The sequence below is a fragment of the Fusarium subglutinans genome (assembly GCF_013396075.1).
Source record: "Fusarium subglutinans strain NRRL 66333 chromosome Unknown NRRL66333_c0000211, whole genome shotgun sequence".
Lineage (NCBI taxonomy): Eukaryota > Fungi > Ascomycota > Sordariomycetes > Hypocreales > Nectriaceae > Fusarium > Fusarium subglutinans.
This window is the reverse complement of record NW_023502274.1, coordinates 60,828-83,652: the sequence shown is the minus strand read 5'-3', so window position 1 is coordinate 83,652 and position 22,825 is coordinate 60,828. Positions and strand designations below refer to the sequence as shown.

At 46.3% G+C, this 22,825-nt stretch overlaps 6 protein-coding genes across 6 annotated transcripts; 3 read left to right on the top strand and 3 right to left on the bottom strand.

Annotated features, from left to right (window-relative positions):
- Positions 1–988: 988 nt before the first annotated feature.
- FSUBG_11295 (heterokaryon incompatibility het-6) lies at positions 989–2,773 on the bottom strand (the record flags this gene model as incomplete). Its single annotated transcript, XM_036675962.1, has 1 exon — positions 989–2,773. The coding sequence occupies one exon, from the start codon at positions 2,771–2,773 to the stop codon at positions 989–991; it is 1,785 nt and encodes a 594-aa protein (XP_036533255.1).
- A 514-nt stretch (positions 2,774–3,287) lies between these two features.
- Positions 3,288–8,520, top strand: FSUBG_11294 (beta-mannosidase; the record flags this gene model as incomplete). Its single annotated transcript, XM_036675961.1, has 11 exons — positions 3,288–3,421; positions 3,475–3,850; positions 3,902–4,059; positions 4,111–4,163; positions 4,217–4,520; positions 4,582–5,012; positions 5,064–5,299; positions 5,354–6,052; positions 6,285–6,306; positions 6,540–7,628; positions 7,679–8,520. 11 exons carry the CDS (start codon positions 3,288–3,290, stop codon positions 8,518–8,520), a joined length of 4,344 nt encoding a protein of 1,447 aa, XP_036533254.1.
- A 2,209-nt stretch (positions 8,521–10,729) lies between these two features.
- FSUBG_11293 (succinate-semialdehyde dehydrogenase) lies at positions 10,730–12,283 on the top strand (the record flags this gene model as incomplete). The annotated part of the gene is made up of 2 exons (XM_036675960.1): positions 10,730–12,091; positions 12,149–12,283. 2 exons carry the CDS (start codon positions 10,730–10,732, stop codon positions 12,281–12,283), a joined length of 1,497 nt encoding a protein of 498 aa, XP_036533253.1.
- Positions 12,284–12,753: 470 nt separating this feature from the next.
- FSUBG_11292 (ornithine aminotransferase) lies at positions 12,754–17,378 on the bottom strand (the record flags this gene model as incomplete). The annotated part of the gene is made up of 10 exons (XM_036675959.1): positions 12,754–13,223; positions 13,283–13,464; positions 13,517–13,670; positions 13,727–13,919; positions 13,982–14,296; positions 14,766–14,777; positions 15,729–16,131; positions 16,198–16,276; positions 16,333–17,121; positions 17,348–17,378. The coding sequence occupies 10 exons, from the start codon at positions 17,376–17,378 to the stop codon at positions 12,754–12,756; spliced, it is 2,628 nt and encodes an 875-aa protein (XP_036533252.1).
- A 595-nt stretch (positions 17,379–17,973) lies between these two features.
- Positions 17,974–18,494, bottom strand: FSUBG_11291 (uncharacterized protein; the record flags this gene model as incomplete). The annotated part of the gene is made up of 2 exons (XM_036675958.1): positions 17,974–18,447; positions 18,492–18,494. 2 exons carry the CDS (start codon positions 18,492–18,494, stop codon positions 17,974–17,976), a joined length of 477 nt encoding a protein of 158 aa, XP_036533251.1.
- Positions 18,495–19,812: 1,318 nt separating this feature from the next.
- On the top strand, positions 19,813–20,304 carry FSUBG_11290 (uncharacterized protein; the record flags this gene model as incomplete). The annotated part of the gene is made up of 4 exons (XM_036675957.1): positions 19,813–19,871; positions 19,921–20,026; positions 20,086–20,115; positions 20,164–20,304. The coding sequence occupies 4 exons, from the start codon at positions 19,813–19,815 to the stop codon at positions 20,302–20,304; spliced, it is 336 nt and encodes a 111-aa protein (XP_036533250.1).
- Positions 20,305–22,825: the final 2,521 nt, after the last annotated feature.

Genomic DNA, 22,825 nt, shown 5'->3' with positions numbered 1-22,825 from the left:
TATACTTTATATACTTTAAGCCTAATTATCTTTATAAAAGAGTAGTAATACTTATTTATATACTTTTAAAGTTAGTTATTAGAATATTAACTTTTTAGCTAAAACTAAGATTTTAAGTAATAGTAAGGGTAATAAGTATCTTACTTATATATATTTATTAGTATTCTTTACCTTTATATACTAAAGGCTAAAGCCTCTTTAAACTACCTATAACCTTATTCCTATTAAAGGCTAATAGGTTAGGTAATAATAAGTATGTTTTATATAGCCTTTGTTGAAATATTAAATAATAATTAATATTATTTTTCAGGATTTAATGCTGACTGAGATAACACGAAGGATTGAACAAAAGCTCGCAACAACGTATACGTGCCGTGTCTTCCGTCCGTATAGTTAGACCTTACGCAGGATGTAATGGAGTCTCACCAGTCAGCTAACATGCAGCAACCTTGGACTCTTAAAATTACCGTATATAGCAAGCGAGGTAACATCTAGGAAATTCAAGGGGTCTAAAAGTGTAACTCGCATAACACCTAAGGGAATACGCTTTTCCGTTGGGCATGTAGTACTGGAGTAGATGGCCTATCCATCCCTGTAAGTACCGACATAGGATGCGGACGAGGCAACGGTCATGCCCACCCAGACAACGGTGTAAGCAGGACGGGGAGCAAAAAAGCGAGAGACGTCAGATCTTGTCAACGAGGCAATCGCCGAGAAATGCCCAGAGAAAATTGTTGGTAATAGTTGAGCAGCGTGTTACTGGTCTGCCTCGATCGCTCCAGTGTAATCATCCGTGTCGAGGAATGCACCAAGAAAGAAGGAAAGGATATTATTATCTGCCCACTACCGTGTATTCAAATATTCAAGTTGCATAAAAAACAGAAGAGAGTACATCTATGGTAAAATAGAGCGAGGTACATGACGTATGAAGAGAAGTCTTTTCTTTAGTTACACCCATCTTTGAAGTTTCGTATTGTAGTATCTATAGTTATCGCAGTATTATTTCTTCAATGGGATTATCTAGATCAATAGCCTCGCCAAACATCAACCCGTCGACATAACACCAGCTAACAAGAGTCCATGTCTGCATCAAAGGTGATGTCATTGCTTCAACACCTGTCAATGAGTCAGGTCGCAGTACGAGCGGTACTCGACAGCCCGGGACGGTGCACACAACATCTCCTTCCATGGTAGGTTCTGGACCAATACCGAAGAAACCCCGGCTAGTAGCGAATGCTTTCATTGTGTCAATACGGGGCCTGATTATGCGGTGGTACTTATTGGACTCAATTCTGTGAAGGCCCTTTTGTCGCGAGCTCGATTGTACCCATTGGAGCCACTCGTTAAAGTACCGACGGTGTTCGTCCCATCCTGGCATATCGACTCTTAGTGGGTTGTCGTCGATATCGAGACCCATGATCAGAGACTCAGCTAATCTGTCCATCCACGCTTCCCTGGAAAGGTTGCCTGCTAGCCGTGATCTTAGGGCCAAGACAGATTTGACTGCTGCTCGCTGCTGCCCTACAACCCAAGAAGCGAACGGAGGGCAGATCACGTCTATTGTGTCGACTGGCTTGACGTGGAGTCGAAGCCGACGTGATGATTCAGTATCGATCTTCGGTGATGTTCTCAAGCGTCCGCCTGCATCCCAGCCTGCGCTACCACAAAGAACAAGTGGCTCATCGTAGGCATGGCATCGAAGATCAGGGGCCCAAGTCGGTATACTGGAATCTTGCCGCATATATCCCATCCAGGAAAGAGCTAGAAGATCAAGGGAGTCTCCATTGCAAAGGAGTGCTTCGGCTGTTTCCACGAAGACTTGCTCTTCAGTGATTCTGTAATTCGCTGTCGGTACTGGCCGGTTATCTGCAATACCGTGGAAAGCAAAGACTTTGTCGCAGGTCCTTGTGGCCTGGCAATGATATGCCGCTTGAAGAAGAGTCTCATAGCATATTCCACTTTCTCCCTCAATAACCCTCTTTTGGTATGCTTTTCGTATATCAAGCATTCTGGTTACACACCAGAATCCAAGGATGGCGGGATGATCATCTTGATAGCGACCTAAGCCAATAAATGAGTTCCAAATGGCAGAAACGCCATCTGAAAAGAGGTTCAGATCTACATAGTCCTCACCACAAACCACTTGGACATTCCTCCCGGCAGCAACCTCCTGAATAACCCATACTCTTTGAAACCACGGGCGTTGAAGGAGAAGGAGCATGCTCTCTAGGCCAGATTCATCAGTTTCGTGCCGATAGGCTCCTGAGACCTTACGGTATAAACTCCGAAATCTATCATAAAACGAGCTTGATCTGACCAAAGGTTCTGGCTTAGTCCCAGCGTCCTTTTCTTCGAGCGACATGTAACGGAATGCATTCTTAGTAATATCATCACTGTTGCCCAGCCAAACTAAGACTTCCGTGGAGCGAGAATAAATCTTTCCCATGAGGGGAACTTGAAATTCCTTCTCCGTTGTGTCTTCCTGGTTAATGCAGATGGCGTCGATCCATACAGTGAACTTTGAGGACTTTTTCTTCAGGGAGTTAAAAAGATCGACCAACGTCTGGCTAAGAGGGAGGGAATTGCCATTGTGAAACTTAATCCTCGCTATGTCTGTTGAATTGTCCCAGCAGTAGGAAATAGCGGTGTATTCTGGAGGGTTCTTTAGAGGGACAACCCTAAAGTTGCAGATAGGCTCAGAAGGTTCTCCATTAAAGCTGACGTCCAAGATCCGGATATGATTCCGAGAGAGAGGGCGATATGTGATATTCATAGTGATTTGTATCTATGGGATAACTGCGGCCTATAAGGTTAAGCTTTAGGCTGCAAACACAGATAATGAATGATTTGTATAGAGGCAGAGCAATAAGGATTTAGCCAGAAATCGAAAGCGGGGAGGAAAGGTCTGTGGGGCAAAAGTTAGGATAATCTAAGCCTGTTTTAGAACTCCGAGAGTGGAGTCTCTCTTGGTGTACTCTGTAGTTGTCCCCCAAGGCCAGAATTGGAGACGGAAGAGCTTGTTCCGCGGCTGATAAATGCCCAAGTCCCGTGTCGAAATTCGGAAACTAGCACGGAGATTGGTAGCACCGATCAGATGCGTCCATAACCAAAGTCAAACATGCCATGGATTATAAGCAGTTCATAAGCAAGTTCATTAAAAGGTATCATCGCTCCCGGCATCCAATTTCATTGTCACAATTTGAATACCGAAGATCTTTTATACATCGTTGGCACTGGTCTGTATCGACAAACGAAGCAGGCCAGTAATTTTTACTTCTCTGACCATGATGCCCCCAATTGCACAAAGAACGCTACTTGAGAAGGGATGGTCATTCAAGAAATCAACAGATGGCCACGATGCCTGGAAGCCTGTAGCCAGAGTGCCAACGGTTGCTCACATTGACTTGATTAATAACGGAATGTTAGTATACAGAGTTCTACGGTTTCCCAAGTGCTAATCGATGAGCTATTTAGCATCCCTGATCCATTTCTCGATATGAATGAGCTCGAGGTTGAGTGGGTTGGAGAGACGGCTTGGACTTACCAAACTACTTTTGACTCACCGTCTGTCAACAGTAGATCAGTGTATCTTATCTTCGAGGGTCTTGATACCTTTGCTCAAGTCAAGCTCAACGATATCATCATACTCAAGAGCGACAATATGTTTCTCAGCCACCGTGTGGATATAACTAACAAGCTTTCCAACGACGGGGCCAACGTGCTGAGCATCGAATTTGACAGTGCACTACTCAAGGCCAGAGAGATCACAAAGCGATATCCTGATCATCGATGGGAGCTCTTCAATGGAGAGGCTGGGCGCTTGGTTGTGAGAAAAGCTCAATATCACTGGGTATGTACAGCGAATAGAAGGCGAAAGACCTTTTGCTAAAGAAACACACAGGGATGGGACTGGGGTCCAGTGCTTAACACAGCCGGGCCATGGAAACCAGTCTGGCTTGAGGTTTCATCTGCCCACATCAATGATTTCCTCCTCAAGTACAGTGTGTCTCCAGATCTCAAAAAGGTCCAGGGTACAGTGGAAGTTGATATTGAGGGGCCGTATGACGTGGCAAATGTTTGTGTTCACTTTCAAGATAATATTGTTTACAGTACGGAAGCAGAAAAGTCTTCCAGTGGCCGTTTGGTTATCCCTTTCGCCATAGGTACTAGTCATAGGCCCTTTTCCAAGGTCCAAAAGCTAACAGCCATCGATCAGATCAGCCAAAGCTGTGGTACCCCGCTGGATACGGTCATCAGTCTCAGTACACCGTCAGTGTCAGTATTGTCAAAGACGGTCAGAAGCTTGATGGAAAGACCAAGAAGACTGGCTTCCGAAGAAGTGAACTTGTTCAAGAAGAAGACTCTCATGGAAAATCATTCTTTTTCAGAATTAACAATATCGACATCTTCTGCGGTGGCTCGTGCTGGATTCCTGCCGACAATTTTCTACCTCGAATCACCGCTGCTAAGTACCGGGACTGGTTGAAGCTTATGATAGAAGGCAACCAGATCATGACGAGGTGAGTGGTGATCGATGTGTCTTTACTCTTGGTACGCAATTGCTCACACAATTGCATTCAGAGTTTGGGGCGGTGGCATATACGAAGACGATGCTTTCTATGACTGCTGCGATGAGATGGGCATACTGGTGTGGCAGGATTTCATGTTTGGCTGCGGGAACTATCCAGTAGGGCCAGAACTCATAGAATCGATCCGCGAGGAGGCAGTGCAGAACGTCAGTAGACTGCATCACCACCCTTCTGTCGTCATATACGCCGGCAACAACGAGGATTACCAGGTTCAAGAGCAAGCAGGTCTCGAGTACAATCCAGACGACAAGGATCCTTGTTCTTGGCTCAAGTCTTCTTTTCCTGCTCGATACTACTACGAGTATCTCTTACCAGAGGTAGTCAGTGAGGTGTTTCCAGGGATGATATACTGGCCTGGATCACCGTTCTCCGGAGGCAAAGACACTGCAGACAAGACTACTGGAGATCTCCACCAATGGAACGGTAAGTGGCTAATTTCATCTTGCTTTTTCTTATTCACTGACACCTCTACAGTTTGGCATGGTACACAGGAAAAATACCAGGTCTTTGACAGGCTGGGTGGCAGGTTCAACAGCGAGTTCGGTATGGAGGCTTTCCCAGCCTTGTCGACGATCGAGCACTGCATTACCGAAGAGTACAACCGTTTTCCGCAGTCCCAGATGATGGATTTTCATAACAAGGCAGATGGCCACGAACGACGAATCGCTACTTATGTCGTGGAGAACTTTCGTCCTCTTCCAGATCTAGAGGTATGTTTCCTCCGGCTTCAGAAGCAGAGTTCTTTCTTACTGACCCCTCGTCAGTCTCATATATACTTGACGCAGCTTTGTCAGAGCGAAGCCATGACTTTTGCGTACCGCAGCTGGCGTCGCCAATGGGGCGATAAGCGTCGATGCGGTGGTGTCCTCGTCTGGCAGATGAACGATTGCTGGCCCGCCATCTCATGGTCTATCGTCGACTACTTCCTCACTAAGAAGCCAGCTTACTATTCCATTCGTCGAGCCCTCAAGCCTATCGCCGCGGGTGTTCAACGTCAACATCACGACTGGAGTGTCGTTCATGCGAGGCCCGCAAAGACTTCTCCATTTGAAGTTTGGGTTGTGAATAGTAAGCAGGAGGAGGTAACAGTCACTGTTGAAATTCGCTTCATTTCGATCAGCACTGGCAAGGATATCAGAGATAAAGTCATGAACGCCAACACGGTTCTGATCCCGAATGGTACGACTGACATCCTTGCTGGAAAGATTGACCATTCAAAGGATGAGCCACATGTCATATCTGTCAGGGTTCTACAGGGCGACATTTGTGTTTCCCAAGACGTTGATTGGCCTCAACCTCTCAAGTATCTAGACTTCTCTGACAGAGGTGTTGAGGTTCAGGTTAGGCCTGATGGGTATCAACTCACAGCTAACAAACCTACCAAGGGCTTAGTCTTTGAAGAGCTTTCCGGTATCTTCTTGGAAGACAATTGCATGGACATTATGCCCGGCGAAATTGTTAATGTAAAGGTCAATGGGGGTGATATTTTATCTGGAATCCCGAAATATAAGTACCTGTATTAATAGGAAAGCGAGAATCTAAGCCAAGACAACGCAATATCCTCGAGTTTACCACCGACGGGAACAGGATAACTTGAAACCTTGAAATAGACAGCAAGATAAAATGATAGAAAAATCTTTCAACTCGGTAGAAACTTGTCCAAGACTTTTCATCGCTTATGTTTCACCGTAAGAGGTCCTCGAGTTTCCTACCCTAGGTAAGCTAAGCGCCCAAGGCCAGTCTATATTTAGCACCTCTCCACCACAACCCCTGTGCATCAACAAAACCCATTGTAATTGGACAAAGTTGCCCCTTTTTGGCGCGTCTGTCAGATTCCCCAGCCATCACTTTATGAGGACCGACGCTGGGCATCAAGAAAAACCAAGTCTTTGAGACCTCACAAGTACCCAAATCGGACCATCTCAATAAGACACAAAAAACATACTGCAGCTCTTGAAATGTCCTCAACAGCTGTACCAGACCCGAGCTCTGGCGGAAGCAGTGACGACAATACCGAGCTCATTATTGCTGTGGTTGCGCTGGTCATCTCTGTCCTGGCCTTTGTCATTGCGATTCTCCAGGCGCTACAGCAGTATCTCGCCACAGCGACCGGTTTCTCGTCGTGCAGTGAAGCTGTCATAGGGAAATGGGCACAATTTGCGCGGCGCCGGATGATCTGGTCCGAGTTCCGTTTCGAGGTCCAGTTCGAAGCTCCAGTCATTTTCGTCGCCAAGCCCAGCAACACCAGGGGGCCACTGGGCGATGATGCTCTAGCCAAGGACGAAAGCAAAAAGATCATTCGCCTCGATGGCGGAAATGACAACTTCAAGTACACAGATACTGTCAAGGAATTCGACAACGAATACAAGCAGAGCACGCAGCGGATCATTCACACGGCAGATAATGAGAAAGCTACCTGGTACGGCTTGCTCATGGCTATCGTGAGAATGGAGAAGGAATCTCGCGAGTGGCAGGGCAAAAAGTCAGCTGAGTGGGTCAAGGCGGCTGGTCCGCGCCCACCAATTGACACAGAAGAGCCTCATGCTTATCACTCGCTAGTTGTCTGCATGCAGAGAAAGAGACGTACGTGGGATAGCATGCCCAAGGACTTTGCCAAGCCTTATGCCACAACCACAATATCGCATCTCGTAGAAATTGCAGGAATGCTAGGCATCCATTGGAGGAAGTTTGATCTCAATACCGACCAGTATCGCGGTCAAGGCAACGGGTTTGTTCTATATGGATCGTACACGGACGGTCTTGGTATCACCTTCAACTTTCAGAAGCAAGGGCCAACCTGGTTCGAGAAAAACAGGGTGATCCCCAACTACAACGTCAAGCAGCTATGCTTCGGTATGGCCCCAACGATCTTCAACCAGGAGAAGAAGGTCTATGCCGATGAGGCCAAGGGAGCTGAGAGTCTTCAGTTGGGAAGTTTGGCTGAGATTGCAAAGACGCTCGTGGTGCTTGGATGTGATATCAACACAGTCAATTACTTCCGAAAGCCTGACCAAGCACGCCACACTCACCTGTTTGCGGGTAAGTTGCCCTCCATTGAGTTGATGGAAGAGAATATTGACCTTGAGCAGTTCCATTCGAAATTCTTGGCATGGTCGGAGAAATGCTTCATATCAAGGGCACGGTCTTCCGTATGCTTCCAAACCCGACCGTCTTCTACTGGGATCCCAGTTCCTTTTCTCTTTCAGCACTGATGACGGAATACATCAACTGCTTACGGCCTCTACATGAGACAGCCTTGAAGGATAGCGAACAAGTACGTAAGATCATTAAGTGGGCAGAAGCGGATGAAAAGTTCCCGCTCCTACGAACAGAAGGATCAACGCTCGATATCTTTGGCGAAGAAATCAATGGTGCAAACCTGGTCAACCACCTCAACAATCTCCGATCTGGAGTCGATTTATGTGATGAGTACTTTGGTAGGATGAAAAAACATGGGTTATCCATGATTAAGAGAGTTGTGCGTATGCATATCCAAGAAGTCATGGGTATTCTACACGAGAAGAACGAAGCCGACGATAACACAAAGAACGATGACAATGATAAAGCTTTTGATGACACACCGCTCACCATTCACAATATTGATTCGGCGCCAGGCGAAGACAAAGAGACTCTTCTGATTCAAATGTATTTCGACCGCGTTCGACAAAACGTCGTCCGGAATCTCAGCAAACAGGGCCTGCTAAGCAAGCGCATGAGAGCAAGACAAGATTCCTTTGTCTCTGAAGATGACATGAGTGCAACTCGCCCCAAGCACGGTGGAAAGTTCGGGGACAAAGAGCTCAATGAGGCTTGGTGTGTACTCATGTTCCGCATGTTGTGCTGGCTACAATTGCATGATTTTCACAAAATGGATATTCAAATCAGCAAAAGCGATGCATACGCGAGCCGCATCCCAGTTTATATTGTATGATAGCGACAAAATAGGATTAAATTTTGACCGACAGCCTGTATCGCGGATTGAATATAACGGAATCGCCGGTTGTCTAGACACCTCATGTAATGACCACAATATCTTGGCCTCCTCGGTATTAAGAACTGATTATTGAAGCGTATGGGCAAATTCTATGATCGCTGATACTTACCTGGCGACAAGCGCCATCGGCAGTGTGTACAATTTCCTTTGGTCACTGGTTGGTTCCCTGGTAGTTTCTGCAGAGTAATCATGAATGGGTCTTGGAGCTCCACTGGGCCAAGGGCAATGCACTTTGACTATTCGACATCAAGGCAAGATCAACAAACGTCCGTGCCGGCTATACCTGTCTTTCGGGATGTGGATCATGCCTGGAAGACAAGACCTCGGTGTCTTTTGCAGTCAGTTGGCTGCAGGTATATGAATAGTCCTGTAATTGACAAGGCCAGTCAAGATTGAAAGGAAGGTGGTATTTAAAGTAGTGGTGGCCGGGCAGACAGTTGAGATGTTGATGCTGCAGTCAGCACAAAGCATTCGCACTGCAAAGAGCGACAGTTTGAGCTCTCGTACTCCGTAGTACTCGCCGATACATAACCCTTCTACTAGAACTATAAAATAAATCGCGCATTCATTTAGTTCCAGGTGAAGGGGCAAATTTCGGCAATGGTTTCACATAGAACAATCTTACGATAAAGACACTGTGGCAGTCAATTCGGCTTATCCTCCGTTATTCCCGGCACCGTGCACTGTTCTTATTAATTATCTATTTACCTTTACAGGTCCGGCACTTACGGAGAGTGCGGAACTAGCCTCTGAAACAAGCTTTAGACCTCTGAACCATTGACCTTCTATGCTTGGGGTGCAGTTAAGCCAAACCACGAGTCAGAGACGACTAGATACTGCTATGTCCGCCATAATAGATAATCAACCCGCCGCAGTTGCAATGCAAACTCCTTACTGAAGGATCCCAATGACATGGTTGCCTTGATTAAAGTTCAGACAGCCTCATAATGGGCCACTTGCGATACTACGACGCGTATTGCACTGTCGATCTATGGAGACACTTACGAGTCATCATCTCAGATCAGGAAATGTCGGTAAGTACGTCTGTATATTAGATGGCTACCAGCGCTGTATCAATACGAGACAGGAACAATACTGGATCATATAGCCAGTCCACATATTAAAGTTGAGGTGGAGTTATGTCAAAGACTACCATGTTACTGGCAAACTTATTGGAACGCAAGGGACAAGAGCCAAGACATTCTAATTATATCTCCATATAACGTGGGCCGACTTATAGTAAGACGATACGTGTGACTGATCCCCACGTAGCATAGTGGTAGAAGAACTCCCTATAAAAGCCCATCCGTATCTACTGGCAAGTTTCCTTTGTGATTCTCCATCAACTCAACAAGACTTTATAACCCGGTCTCTTGTACTCCCGAAATTCTATCAGCTCACATTCAAATTATCTTTCCAAGGTAGGTTCATGAAGAATAGATATCACTCAGCTTAGATTAGCACTAACAGCACAGCCAGACTCAAGCCACATAAGCAATGAAGCTGTCAGCTGTCGGTCTTTTCTTTGGTCTGTTCGTCATGGCCAGCGCAAAATGCTACAACTGCTTCTATGCAGACGGTTCGCCTCCTTGCGGCGCGTGCCCCAAGGTTATTAATGGTGGATGTGGTGGCTGCATCGGCGGTTGTCCTGCTGCGCCGGGTGGATCTTCAGCTAGTGAAGAGGTACCCTGTTAGACAAGTCTGGTGGCAAGACATTTTTGGGGAGAACTCTTGTATTCTTCTGAAGATAGAAAGTTCAACTGATAAAAGAATCCGGACATGATCAAGAAAAAAGTGTCCGGTGATATATTGTCGAGTCACTAACTTCCCTGTGCGGCAAACTCGTATTAGTGAACTATACCTATTTAGGAAGTGCGAAACGCATCTTTACTTCAATGATGTACTCGCACTTGCCAAAACAACCGGCTGCTTGCCGGTGGAACGTGTTAAAGATCTAAATGACAAGCATGTCCGTTTCAACCTCTTCAAGGAGGTATTTGACTTAGCAATAAACACAAGTTATACCGTCAGTCTGAGTTACTTCTCTGCGGTGATTTAAGTTCCTAGCCACAAGCCTCATTGCACAAAGAATCTCGGTCCTTCTATGATTCTTGATCTTCACAGACCTTCAATTCAACGTTACAACATGATGCAGCGACCTTTCCAACTATTTAACCAGGATCTTCTCCATGAAGCATCATACGTCCACGTGGAATGGGTTCAAGCAGCGTCCAGCAAAACCTTTGTCATCACTGATCCTGGCAGCGGTATTGCTTGGGCTACTTGCCCTGACAATGCAGCTGAAGATGTCAACAACGCAGTTCAATCTTCTTACAAGGGATTTCTGGAGTACAGAGGCTTTACTGCACGTAAAAGAGCTCAGCTCCTCCTGGAGTGGCATCGCTTAATTGGCGACGCTAAAGAAGACTTTGCAAAGCTTGTTACCTACGAAACTGGAAAGCCTCTAGCTGAAGCACGGGGAGAAATTGACTATTCTCTAGGATTCGCTTGGTGGTTTGCTGGCGAAGCTGAAAGAATCCAAGGCACAATCGGGGCGTCCAGCAATGCAGAAAGAAGAGTGCTTACGATCAAGCAACCTATTGGCGTGACTGTTGCGCTAGTCCCATGGAACTTTCCCGTTGCCATGATTATGAGGAAGGCCAGCGCAGCCTTTGCTGCCGGCTGCTCTATGATTGTCAAACCATCACCCGAAACGTCTCTGTCTTGCTTAGCCCTAGCAGATCTAGCCACCAGAGCTGGTTTCCCAGCAGGGACACTCAACGTCCTGACGACCTCTTTGGAAAATACTCCTGGTCTTTCCGAGGCTTTATGTACTCACCCATTAGTCGCCAAGGTGACCTTCACTGGCAGCACTAGAGTGGGCAAAATCGTTGCTGGTCTTTGTGCTCAGGGGCTTAAAAAGTGCACACTAGAGCTTGGTGGAAACTGTCCTGTTATTGTCTTTGATGATGCTGATATCAACCAAGCCATCGACCAGATCATGGCGTTGAAGTGGAGGAATGCGGGCCAAGCATGTATTACGGCAAATCGAGTTTATGTTCAAGCTGGCATCTACGAGAAATTCGCCACTGCTTTCTCCGAGAAGACCAGCAAATTCAAGACAGGTCACGGTGCTGATCCCTCCAACAACTTTGGGGCTGTCACTACGATTGTCGGTCTTCAAAAAGCTGAATCACAGGTCCAAAATGCTCTTGCAAACGGGGCCAAGCTCAGGACAGGTTCAGGAAGACCTTTTCTGTTATCTTCCTCGGGAGCGAGCAGCCAGTTCATGGAGCCAGTTGTTCTCACTGGAATGACACAGGATATGCAGATGGCCAAAGAAGAGACGTTTGGTCCAGTTTGCGGTCTCTTTAAGTTTGACACGGAAGAGCAGGTTGTCAAGTGGGCTAATGACACCAGCCTGGGTCTCGCAAGCTATGCGTTTACTAAAAATTCGGACCGCTTGTGGAGGTTGTTTGAGAAGCTAAAGGCAGGCATGATCGGGTTGGTAAGTACAAGCAGTCCAACTAAATATTATTGTTCCAGAGAAACTGACATGCTATAGAATACAGGAAATGGCTCTGCCGCCGAGAGTCCTTTTGGAGGTATTAAGCAGTCTGGGTACGGGAAGGAGAGTGGCAAAGATGTCGCTGCGGCGGAATATCTTGTTGAGAAGACTGGGACTTTGACAGTCGTGTGATAGTTCTAAAAGGCGACGAAAAATGGCCTGATGCACTGGAAGTGAGTCCCGCACTTGGGTGTTTTCTGTACTTAGTTTGGACTCGAATACAGTTGATTGAGGACGATTGTGTACCTGGATATCTCGAGATCCAGTGAGCTCGGCCAAATTTCTATCTGTTCCTGTTGACAAGGCCACGCAATATTACTAGTGTATTACAACATCTAATGGAAAAGGACTGTTTTATGTACATAACAGGGTTCAGATAAGAATCTTTATAAACTAATATAATTTATTTAAGATATTCCAGAGCCATTCAGTATAGGTCATACCCTTTATTACCTTACCTTATAAGCCAGATTCTAGCAAGACTACAGACAGGTGAGTAAACATAGCTCGTAAGGATATGATCAGTTCTGTAACATTACAAATAGCATTATAACACTTTGTATTAAGAAACTAGATAATTTTTAACAAGACTATTATTATCCCTAATTGAGAAACTCGCTTCCGGCAAAGTCCCCCAAACGCGTGACTTCCTCCAAGCACTGAGCTATAATATGAAGAGCCTTAACTAAATCGTCCTCTGTAATTGTCAAAGGTGGGCTAAATCTCAACCGATCCGCACCAATACCGACAAGCACACCGTAATGGGCAGCAAGAGCCTGGACTCTTCGAGGGGTGACGCCCGGTACACTCTGATCAAGAACCAAGGATTGGAAAAGCGCAATTCCCCGAAGCTCCTTAACGTGCGGGGGGTTGAGCTCCTTGATTGTCTTCTCCAGAAGTATTCCAAGACGTTCAGAACGTTCCGAGATCTTCTCGTCTTCTAGAACATCTAGAGTAGCAAGAGCAGCGGAGAGAGCAATAGGAGAGGCCCCGAAGGTTGAAAGAACTTCGCTTTTATTCAGCAGATCCATGACATGCTTCTTGCCCATAACTACAGACATGGGGTAGTATCCTACGGCAAGTTAGTCAACCATAATAATGCCGAGCAGATTCGATGGGAACCTGACTAACCTCCCGCGATCCCTTTGCCAAGGGTCACCATATCGGGCTCAAGTTCTGGTTCGTGGTGAAAGGAAAGGTCTTTTCCAGTTCGCCCGTAGCCAGCCTGAATCTCATCACAAACTAAGAGGACGTTATGCTTTCTGCACAAGTCTTGTGCGTCCTTCAAGTAGCCCTTGGGAGGAACAACGGTTCTAATAAACAGTCAGTGGTTGGCCATCTGGTGAATGTTGGTTTGGAACTAACCCCGCCCATCCTTGGACTGGCTCCACGAAAAATGCAGCAAGTCTCTCACCATCCTCCTCAAATACTTCTCTCAAAGTATCTATGTCTCCAAAGGGGACAAGCTTGCCGCTTGTAGGGGCATATGGTCCCACGTTGGGAAGATGTTGTCCGAAATCTGCATTCAATGAGTTTCAACACAGGGAATTATGGTTTACGGATAGCGGAACAAACGTTTCTGGGAAACTGTGGCCATAGGCATGGTGGATAGTGTCAGACCGTGATAGCATTGGTCAACCGTGAGAATATGAGCCTGATCCTGGGGTATGCCTTTCTTGAGATAAGCCCATTTGCGAGCGATCTTGACAGCCGATTCGACTGCCTCAGATCCACTCAGCATAGTCGCAATGGAATCGAACCCGAATTTCTGATTATAGATCAGCATTTTCCATCTCATCAAAGATTTGCCGGTATTCTGTCGTTACTTACATTAGTGAGCCGCTCTGCGAATTCCACGTACAACGGGCTGATGTGACCCGTCCCACTTAGCGGCATCTTGTAGATCTGGTCCACAGCTGCCTTGGCGATCTTGGGATGAGAATAGCCAAAGTTCATGACGGCAAATTGCCCAATGAAATCGATATATTCCTTACCATCTACGTCGGTGATGGTATGATCCTTAGCTGATTCAACAGCAACTGGCAGGGTCGGGAACCCTCCCCTGATGTGCTTGGACCACGTGTCTACAAGGCGCGCAGTCTTCTCAGACAGCACAGGTGTGCTGCTGAGTTTACTGGTAGATACCTGAGGGCTAGTTTCTAGATGGAGCCATGGCGTAAATTGTCATGGGTCAGCTTGGTCACTTGTATTAAGTTGCGTCTTGTCACTGTTGAGGCATCCCAAGCCTTATGGGAGCTATTTATCCATCACTACTGGGTAGCTGGAGTATATGTAGTTATCAGTTGAATCCATCAATGATTACGGCTCGCATTTCCAAGTTGGGAAAGGTAACAATCTACGTACTCGAGAACTCAAAGTGACTCAAAACATTATCTGAGCACACTCTTAGGGTTTTACGCTATTTTCCAAGATCTTTACTGCGATAAGAACAGGCTGTGGAACCGGTTCGCAGACCGGAGCAGCAGCCGGGAACGATCCCGTTCCCTTCTACTCGCGGATTGGCTTGTGGAAGATGGGGGGTTGGTAGCAAATCATGCCCATCTTTAGCATGCGACACGCACTTCCATTTGGGGCTTAACCTGTTTTCCCGTACCCCACCCAGAGTCTGCGGCAATTTGTAGTCAATATATGGCATAGGTTTGAGAGCGTGCTGTTGGCCATTGGAAATATGCCCATGGAGGAGGAATCAACAAGCCAAGAATGAATATGAGTCTATGAGGAAAGTGTTTTCTTCCTCCAATCTCTCTCAACAACAATTACCTCATATAGTAGACATACCTGAGGCGGCCAAGCTATATAATTCCGATACCAACTTAAAGCCCGCGCTGAAATTATAGGTAGCCCTAAAATACTGTCCGCCGGGCTAAATTACATGTTAAATAACTACTTGCTAGATTATAAAATGCATTGCTTGGGAGTCCTTCATTCGGATGTTCATATCGTCATCCATCCAAGGGAGATCCCAAGGCCCTTTGGGCACCAGGTCATGATATTCACTATCACTCATACTCCAAATGTCTTCTGTCAAAGACATCATAAGCTCCCTAGAGCGATCTGGATATATGGCTATCATCTCGGCGTGTTTTTGACGCACCCACTCACGGTCCAAAGGCACGATGGCCTCTCGCGCAGCCATGTAGAATGGAATTGGTAATTACGAGTCTGGTCCGCAGCCAGGAGGGAGTCTATCAATAAGAGAGAAAAGATGCTTTCGGTAAAGTTGAACTCGACTTGACGCTGTGGGATCCATGAATACTCGCCGGGCAAGGAGAAGGTGCGCCATCCAGTAAAAGCATGCATTCAGTGTACTAAGATAGTCATCTTGCGAGGCCGTCCCATGAAAAGACAAGGGTTTGTTTGATCGAGAAGCTATTTTCAGCGGCATTGGGTACTTTCGTGATCCCCAGTCTCGCATACTCGTTTCGAGTTGATAAGCTTCAGCGAGCCGTACGTCGTTTTCCAACTCAACCTTGGTTGCCAATATCGATATCTTTGCCAAAAAAGAAAGTACAGGCTGAGGGCAGCCAGTAAGTTCGCGAAAGGATGGCCCACGTACGTCAGCTTCCTCATGTTGCTGATACAGGATGAAAGATTTGGGTGCGAGGGGTTTTCGGCGCCGCAAGAGAGACAACATGACGTCAATCATGGCAAATCGCTGCACCAAGAAGCGAGAATAGAAACCTTTAGGCATTTTGTCGATGTATCGTAGTTCAACCACCAGTTTAAAGGCACTCCGAAGATGTGTGTCCGTCGTGAGGCCACCAGTCATAGCCTCCGAGGCGATGTGGATGAGATATGCTGCAAGAGTAACTTCTCTCAGTGATAGGACTGAAAAGGCATGATTCTCTATGGATAAAGACGACTCTTCGGTGGTGTCAAAAATCCGGAGAAATCGTTCCATACTCCGCAACGATCTCAAAGCTTGTGACCGACGATCTTCCATAACTCGCAGGTCGCCTCTGCAATAATTGTACATATTTGCAGCTGATACATACAAGAATGTATGTAAGAGCAGTGAATATGACATGGAAACTCTGCAAAGCTCTCGAAATGGATTTCCAGGGCTATCAAGAGCTGGGATCCGAGGAGAAGCATCGGTCATGACTAACGAGGGATGATGTTAATTTCAGTATGAATACGATGGAGTTCTGAGAACCTACAATAGTTAAACATGATTTCCTCGGTACAGATGGCGAGGCTTGGTGCCAGCGGTCCTTGGCTGAAATGAAAGGTGTTGGTGGCACCAAATGCTAGACCGCCACTAGACCTCGGTCTGTTGGTCTCATGTTCGCTTTCAATAATTTCTGACGATGCTTCGGTGCTACCTAGAACGGACATCCACTCGACATTCATCAGATCCGGCACCAATGGCTCGCTTGTGCCGTCTCCTGGATCATTATGTTGGGCGAATAATGTCGACAGATCCTGATCTATCACAAATTCGTTCAACCAATTGCTGTCGAACTGCACATCTGGAATGTCGTTGAAACATAGGCTCACGTCGTTGTTATCTTCAGTCGAGACCTCGTAATCCTGTGGCGAAGGCATTTGATGGCTTGTAGTGGCAGAGTCAACAAAGGATAAGGACGTGTGCGGCGTATCTAAATTCGGTACGGGTCTAGAACGAAGCCTACCTCGGTGGTCACTTTCTGATGGTCGAGGTTGGCTGTCGTTTTCGTAAAGCGCCGCGCAGGAGTTTGGGCTCTGGCCTTGATTGAGGGCTCCTGTTTCGATTTGGCGTTGGTTCAAGACCTCAGGGCTGATATCGCTTTGCTGTGCATGTTGCACTCGGGCACGGATGCGCTGTTGTCGACCCCGACTTTGCGCTATTTTCCTTCTCCCACCTTGATCAATTCTTTTGGTAGCTCTGTTGAACGAAGTGTCAGAGATAACAAACACGTCGTTGACGGGCGCCCATCGAAAATCGCTCGTGTAGTCGCAAGTGCGGCCTGACTTTTGACAAAGCGTACAGACAGGCCGCTTCTCATCACATTTTCTATGACGCTTTCTGCAAGTCAAGCAGCCTGGTGAGCCGATTAGGTAGATGATAATATAAGTAATGAGAGAAAGATAAGGGAACGAGGTCCGGGCTACCAGATCGTGTAACTCGAAGTGAGTCTAGTTAAAGGCCATGGTAAAACAGAAAGGTGAATTATGTATCTGTTTTAAACGCACCTTGTCGTGAACGGATTTCAGGTCGCTGCATGATAAGACTGCCCCGCCAACAGATGGATTGTTGGAGATGAGTGAAAATGGAATCAAGGTAAGGAAGTTGCGGGGTGAATAGTTCTCGGGCCAAGATTCCAAAAAGAGCATAGGTAGTTGATTCGGCAAATTTAAGTATAGAGGCACGAAGTGGATAGACTGCCTAAGTACCTAAGGCAGAGAACGATTGGCGCGATTAGCTAATTAGTGCTTTAGGCCAGATTATAAAGCAGAACTAAATTCAGTTAACAGACTACTAAAGGACCTCTGGAAGATAACAGTTGCTAATTGGACTCTCCTTAACTGTTTTGGTAAAAAATACCCAACGCTTGTTATACAAGGCGTATGGGTTATAAATAAATGATACTAACTAAAGCTTAAAGAAATGAAAGCCACTCGGCTACCGAGCTACACTACCCAGATGAGATCCAAGCTTCACTATCCTTCCCCTTTCCCAGAGACTCAAGCAACCACTTAGGTGCAGTAACTCGCCATAACATCCCCCCCGACTATCGTTCATACGAAGTCGTTCTTCTCCTGCCACATCGCGGACATTTGGATCCTAGAAAGGCTCTTAGGAGCGTATCAGAGGCTCCCTAGAGTTCTTGTTCCAGGCGCCAATAAATCGTGATCGTCAGACCAGCTTGATATGGGATCATGGCAAAGTCTCCAGTAGATGTCGAGGTAGAGATATCGTTGTTGGACTGTTGGCCAGCTGAATTGTAGCGGGTGACAATCTGTCCACCTTGATACACCTGCCAGACAACCTCCTGGTGAGATCCTGCGGTAGCTTCCATGTGAATGTGAATCACCCGTTGATTCTGGTTAGCGTCTAGGTTGGCGGTGAAAACTTGGATGTCAACTCCGTTCTGGACACGTCTGGTGGTGGAGAATGGGCCCTCAGGAACGGCGCTAGTGTCAAAGGACCAGTGGTAGTCGAAGTTTGACGGACGACCGAAAACAGTCCTCCAGGGAAGAGTCAGTGGTATAGCTGGGTTATGCGACGCCATGACCATTGAATGGAGCCATGCCAGGCAGAGAAAGATGGCAGTTGAGGGACGGACGAGCTTCTATAAGTTAGCTATTGTCCCAAGACGTGAACAAGAGTACTCACCATGATCGATGCAGTTTCGATGAATGAAGGTCTGGGTTGTTGATGTATCTGAACTCGAAGGGTGAGATGCAGCTGACGTTATATATTAGAATTATTGAAACCTTTCTCGGTTACCGTCTATCTTAACTTCGGTATGTGGGCGGAATTCAGTCTTTCCCGACAAAGCAATGTTTGAAGACAATCCGGCACATAATTTAAGCTTTTAATATGTTATACTTTCTCTTAAAACTATTTACTCCATATCATAGCTCTCAAACACATCTACCTACTCAATGCCGTTAGGCCAAGACTTTTACGTCTTCTAGAACTTTTATTCTTGCCAATTCTGCAAGAGAGAGGCCGCAAGCAAGTGGCTCTAGTTGATTCAGCCGCTTACTCATGACTCTGTCTTTCGGGGCGTACCGATACTATTGTACCTCTCTTGGTTATTGTATGAAATGTAGATAGACGCATCGAGTAGCTATGAAAACTCAAGAGACAGACAAGACTCCGTTCTTATGTAGTTTAAGATCGACCACACAGGCAGTACCAATAATACAAGACTGATTTACTGCAAGAGGAGTGACTGATTGAGGCAAAGCGGATGATATCTCAGTAAGATATATTAAGCGGATACACTGAATGATCCACTTCACAAGGATAAAATACCGAGATCCGAAGCTCCCATTGCTGCTCCGTCAACAACAGCCGATCCAAATAACTGTGAAGGCACTCTAGGCACAATCATACCTTTCCATACCATATACTACATAATCTGTCGGCAGTAGACTACGCCGCCTAGCCAAAGGACCAATGTGAGGCGCCCAGTCCACGTCACATTGCAGCAACAATTATGTCTAGATACCAGAAATCGAGATATAAGGTTTAAGAAGGATTCTAATGAGCTTTTTTTTCCATTGGCAAAAAGGCCTCGGCGGTTGAATGACTGAAAAATGAGGCCGATCATATAACGCAGTACTGCAAATAGTTAACTAGATAGAAGTTTAACTTTTCTGCTTCTAATAGTAGAGAAGGAAAAATCCTAAATTACATGAGCAGAGTCAACGAATGTAATATAAAGGATTGTCAACCCTGGACAGAAGTTAAACTTAAAAATGAGTTCTAGAGAGAAATGAAGTTAAGGCGGTGTACTGAAAAGCATAGTTGTGAAAGTCTCGACCATGTCTACTGCCCCTCGAAGAGAAGATTCAGAACGGCCTGACTACAGATATAAAAGGCCCAAGAATCCCCTCACTTACCTCAAGAAATCACCACTACAATCCGCTTCAATATCCAGTATCATTTACACTCTCTATCTTCAGCTTCAGCTTCAACCGCCGCAATGCTCATTAACACTTTCTTAAAACTCCTTGCCTTCAGCCCTGCTGTGCTCGTAGCCATGTATGTATACCACTTGGGAATGTTGAAGTCAACAGCTAATATTGTCCAGTGAGCCTCGAGAAAGTCACGGCTGGTGCTGCTGCTACCGAAAGGGATCTGGTGTCCAGAACCTCGATATCGGCCTGACCAGCAATGTCTGTAGCAACTTCGTCACCGTATGTTCAATCTTGTCTGGAATTTCTCTAGTATGACTGAAATGCTAACCTCTACATAGTCGGTTGGATTCGACCAGGATGACCATAAAGTAAGATATCGGTACTGTTTTATCGGAATTACTTACTAATCGCACCAGTGTTATACCACTTCAGGCCACAGCGACATTGATGGAGATACCTGGGAGAACCACTGCAAGGATTACGCTAGCAAGGGATATTGGTATGAAGGCATTTACTACCAATGGGATCGTAACGATGTCAAGGGCAAATGCTCTTAAATCACCTTATCCACAAATGCCGTATCAGGATCTCTGAGAAGGCCCTCTCTGGAGTGAGGTAGTCCAGACTCTTCGCATATAGCTTTAGACCAGCAGTTCTAGCTTTCAAATATGACCCAGGAGCTAAAGCAGTTCGAGGCTTTCAGGACCTCATTCACGTCTCAGATGAGTGCAATGTATCTATGCTCACGCATTCCAAACCTACAATTTCTTGCAATTACAACGTAGACCCTACCAGAACAGGTGCCACTTGTATCGGTAGCCACAGCTGATGAGTCAGTATTGGTAAAAGTCGCCGAACGTCAGATAACATTGTGCAGGGCGGATACCCTAGATTAAGCTCAGGTATCTAACAAGACTTCATTCACGCCGAATCATGGCGGACAGATTGCTTGCCAGTAAACAAACAAAGTCTCAGTGCTGTTCCTCCACTGTCGACATACCAGATCCATGAGGCCCCAAGTCTGAGCTGAGCTGTTGACGCTTGCGTATCCATCCTAATCTACCACTATTATGTTGTAATGAACTCAGTAAACTCAGATCAGCCGGTACAGCGATGGCACAGTCTCTGCCCAAGTCCTAGCTTTTGAGAGACGCTTGCTGTGTGCTCACGTGCATTGATATTGCCTCGGCAGATTGGCTCAATAGTGCATTGACTAGCATGCCAACAGATTGGGCTGCTGATCCAGCGTTCAATTTATTCTCTAGCCGCGCCCTATAGCAGGTTTTCGCATCAGTTTTAAAGTTAGCTTTGTCTACTAGTGGCTGGTCCCGAGCTCACAGTCTCTCTGCCGCATAGAATTGCTGTTGCGCTCGAGCCTCGGCTAGATTCCGTGTCGCAAACTAGACCTAATTCTGAAAGGCGAGCCAAATAAGTAGCTTCTTGATAATTTTCGGGTTGCCTACTTTGCGCATTACTTTCCACTACGTCATCATGAGAAGCCATGATCTGATTCTAGTGACTTCTATTGCTCTTTAAATACTGGGGGACTCCTTGGGTGCAGAAGGGAGATTGCTGCTATGACCTCTTGACAACATTAGCCTGTTATCACTTCCGCAATATAAAAGGCATCTGTTTTCTATAAATTCCACTCTCGCCTCATTATTAAGCACAGAAATTGCAATTTGCATTGAATATCGAATCGATCAACATGGACGCCAAACAATACAGCAGACCCTCGCAAGCACGAAAGCCACAGCGGCCCACCAAACTCGTGTTAGCACTACGAGCACTTGTCCTTGCAGTCACGGTCGCTGGGATCGTCGTCTCGTCAATCCCTGCCCCGAGAAACTTTATTGCAATTGGAATACTGGGACCAGCTGTAAGTGGACTCACCATGGCCATGTTCTGCAGAGCCTTGTATATGCTAACGAATTAGTTTGTCACAACCTTCTGCTGGTCGTTTATAGAACTCGTCTATCCTTTGATCAGAATCCTTCCACCTGCCTATGTATCCTTCCGTATCCTTATAGACGTCTTTATTGTTATTGGATCAGTAATCTGCCTGATATGCTTCGGCTTGTTCCGGGATTGGTGGCCGGGCGGTAGTGCTCTCAGTTCGAATGACGCACCATTAGCCAGAGAGATATTGTTCCAAGCGGCCCTGGGACTAGCCTGCGCATCGACGTAAGTTGTATTTCTCGCGCTGTGATATATCCTTCTGACAGATGTCTCCTTAGCGTCCTTGAGATCGTACTTTGCATTACTCAACTTATGGAAAAATAGTCGATGCCCAAGCATCCAGGGAGTAACAAGCTTAGTTGGTGTTTATAATTTGAAAACAAAAAAGACATATCTCGATCTTGTCTCCTGTCTAATTATTGTACTTTGCAATCAATCGATTTCTAACCTGACTGTCTATGGTTCTTCAACGCGATCATTCCACTGGAAGACTCGAACCGCCCAGTCCATAACTGGCCGCCAGTCTTTTGGCAAACACCTCATCACCAAATCAAACTCACGTTCTGGTGCACCATCAATCCACCAGATCTGTCGTCCCTGTCTGACTAACATATAAAAGTATCCACAGATAGCCAAAGCCCGAGGGTTCTTTGCCACTACAAGATCCACAAAGCTATCCGAAACCGTAACCGCGAACCGCAAGGGCTTTTCAGTTACTAGATTAGCATAGATATAGGAGATCTGGGCCACTGCCGTGGTGCAAATTTCGATTTCATGTTGATGAATTGATCCTGATTCTGGCTTCCAGTGGAGTAAGAAGCTAAAAGGGTTCATGTCAATCTGATGGGGAATGATGCAGGAGAGACTCGAGAGCTCTTGGATGATGGAGGGGTTCTCGATGATCGGTGACACCCCATCAAAGAGGCTTGAAACCTTACGGCATGATATGAACCAGTCGTGAGGTTGCCTTTGGTTTCTTTCGCTCTCAAGAGAGTATGCTCTCAAGTTGGCATGCATGCAGATGAGTGCGCAGGTTGCGAAGAGTCTGGCGGTATTGGACTCATTCACGCCTCCGTTCAAATCCCTCTTATGTACCTCTATCGCGCGAGCCATGTATCT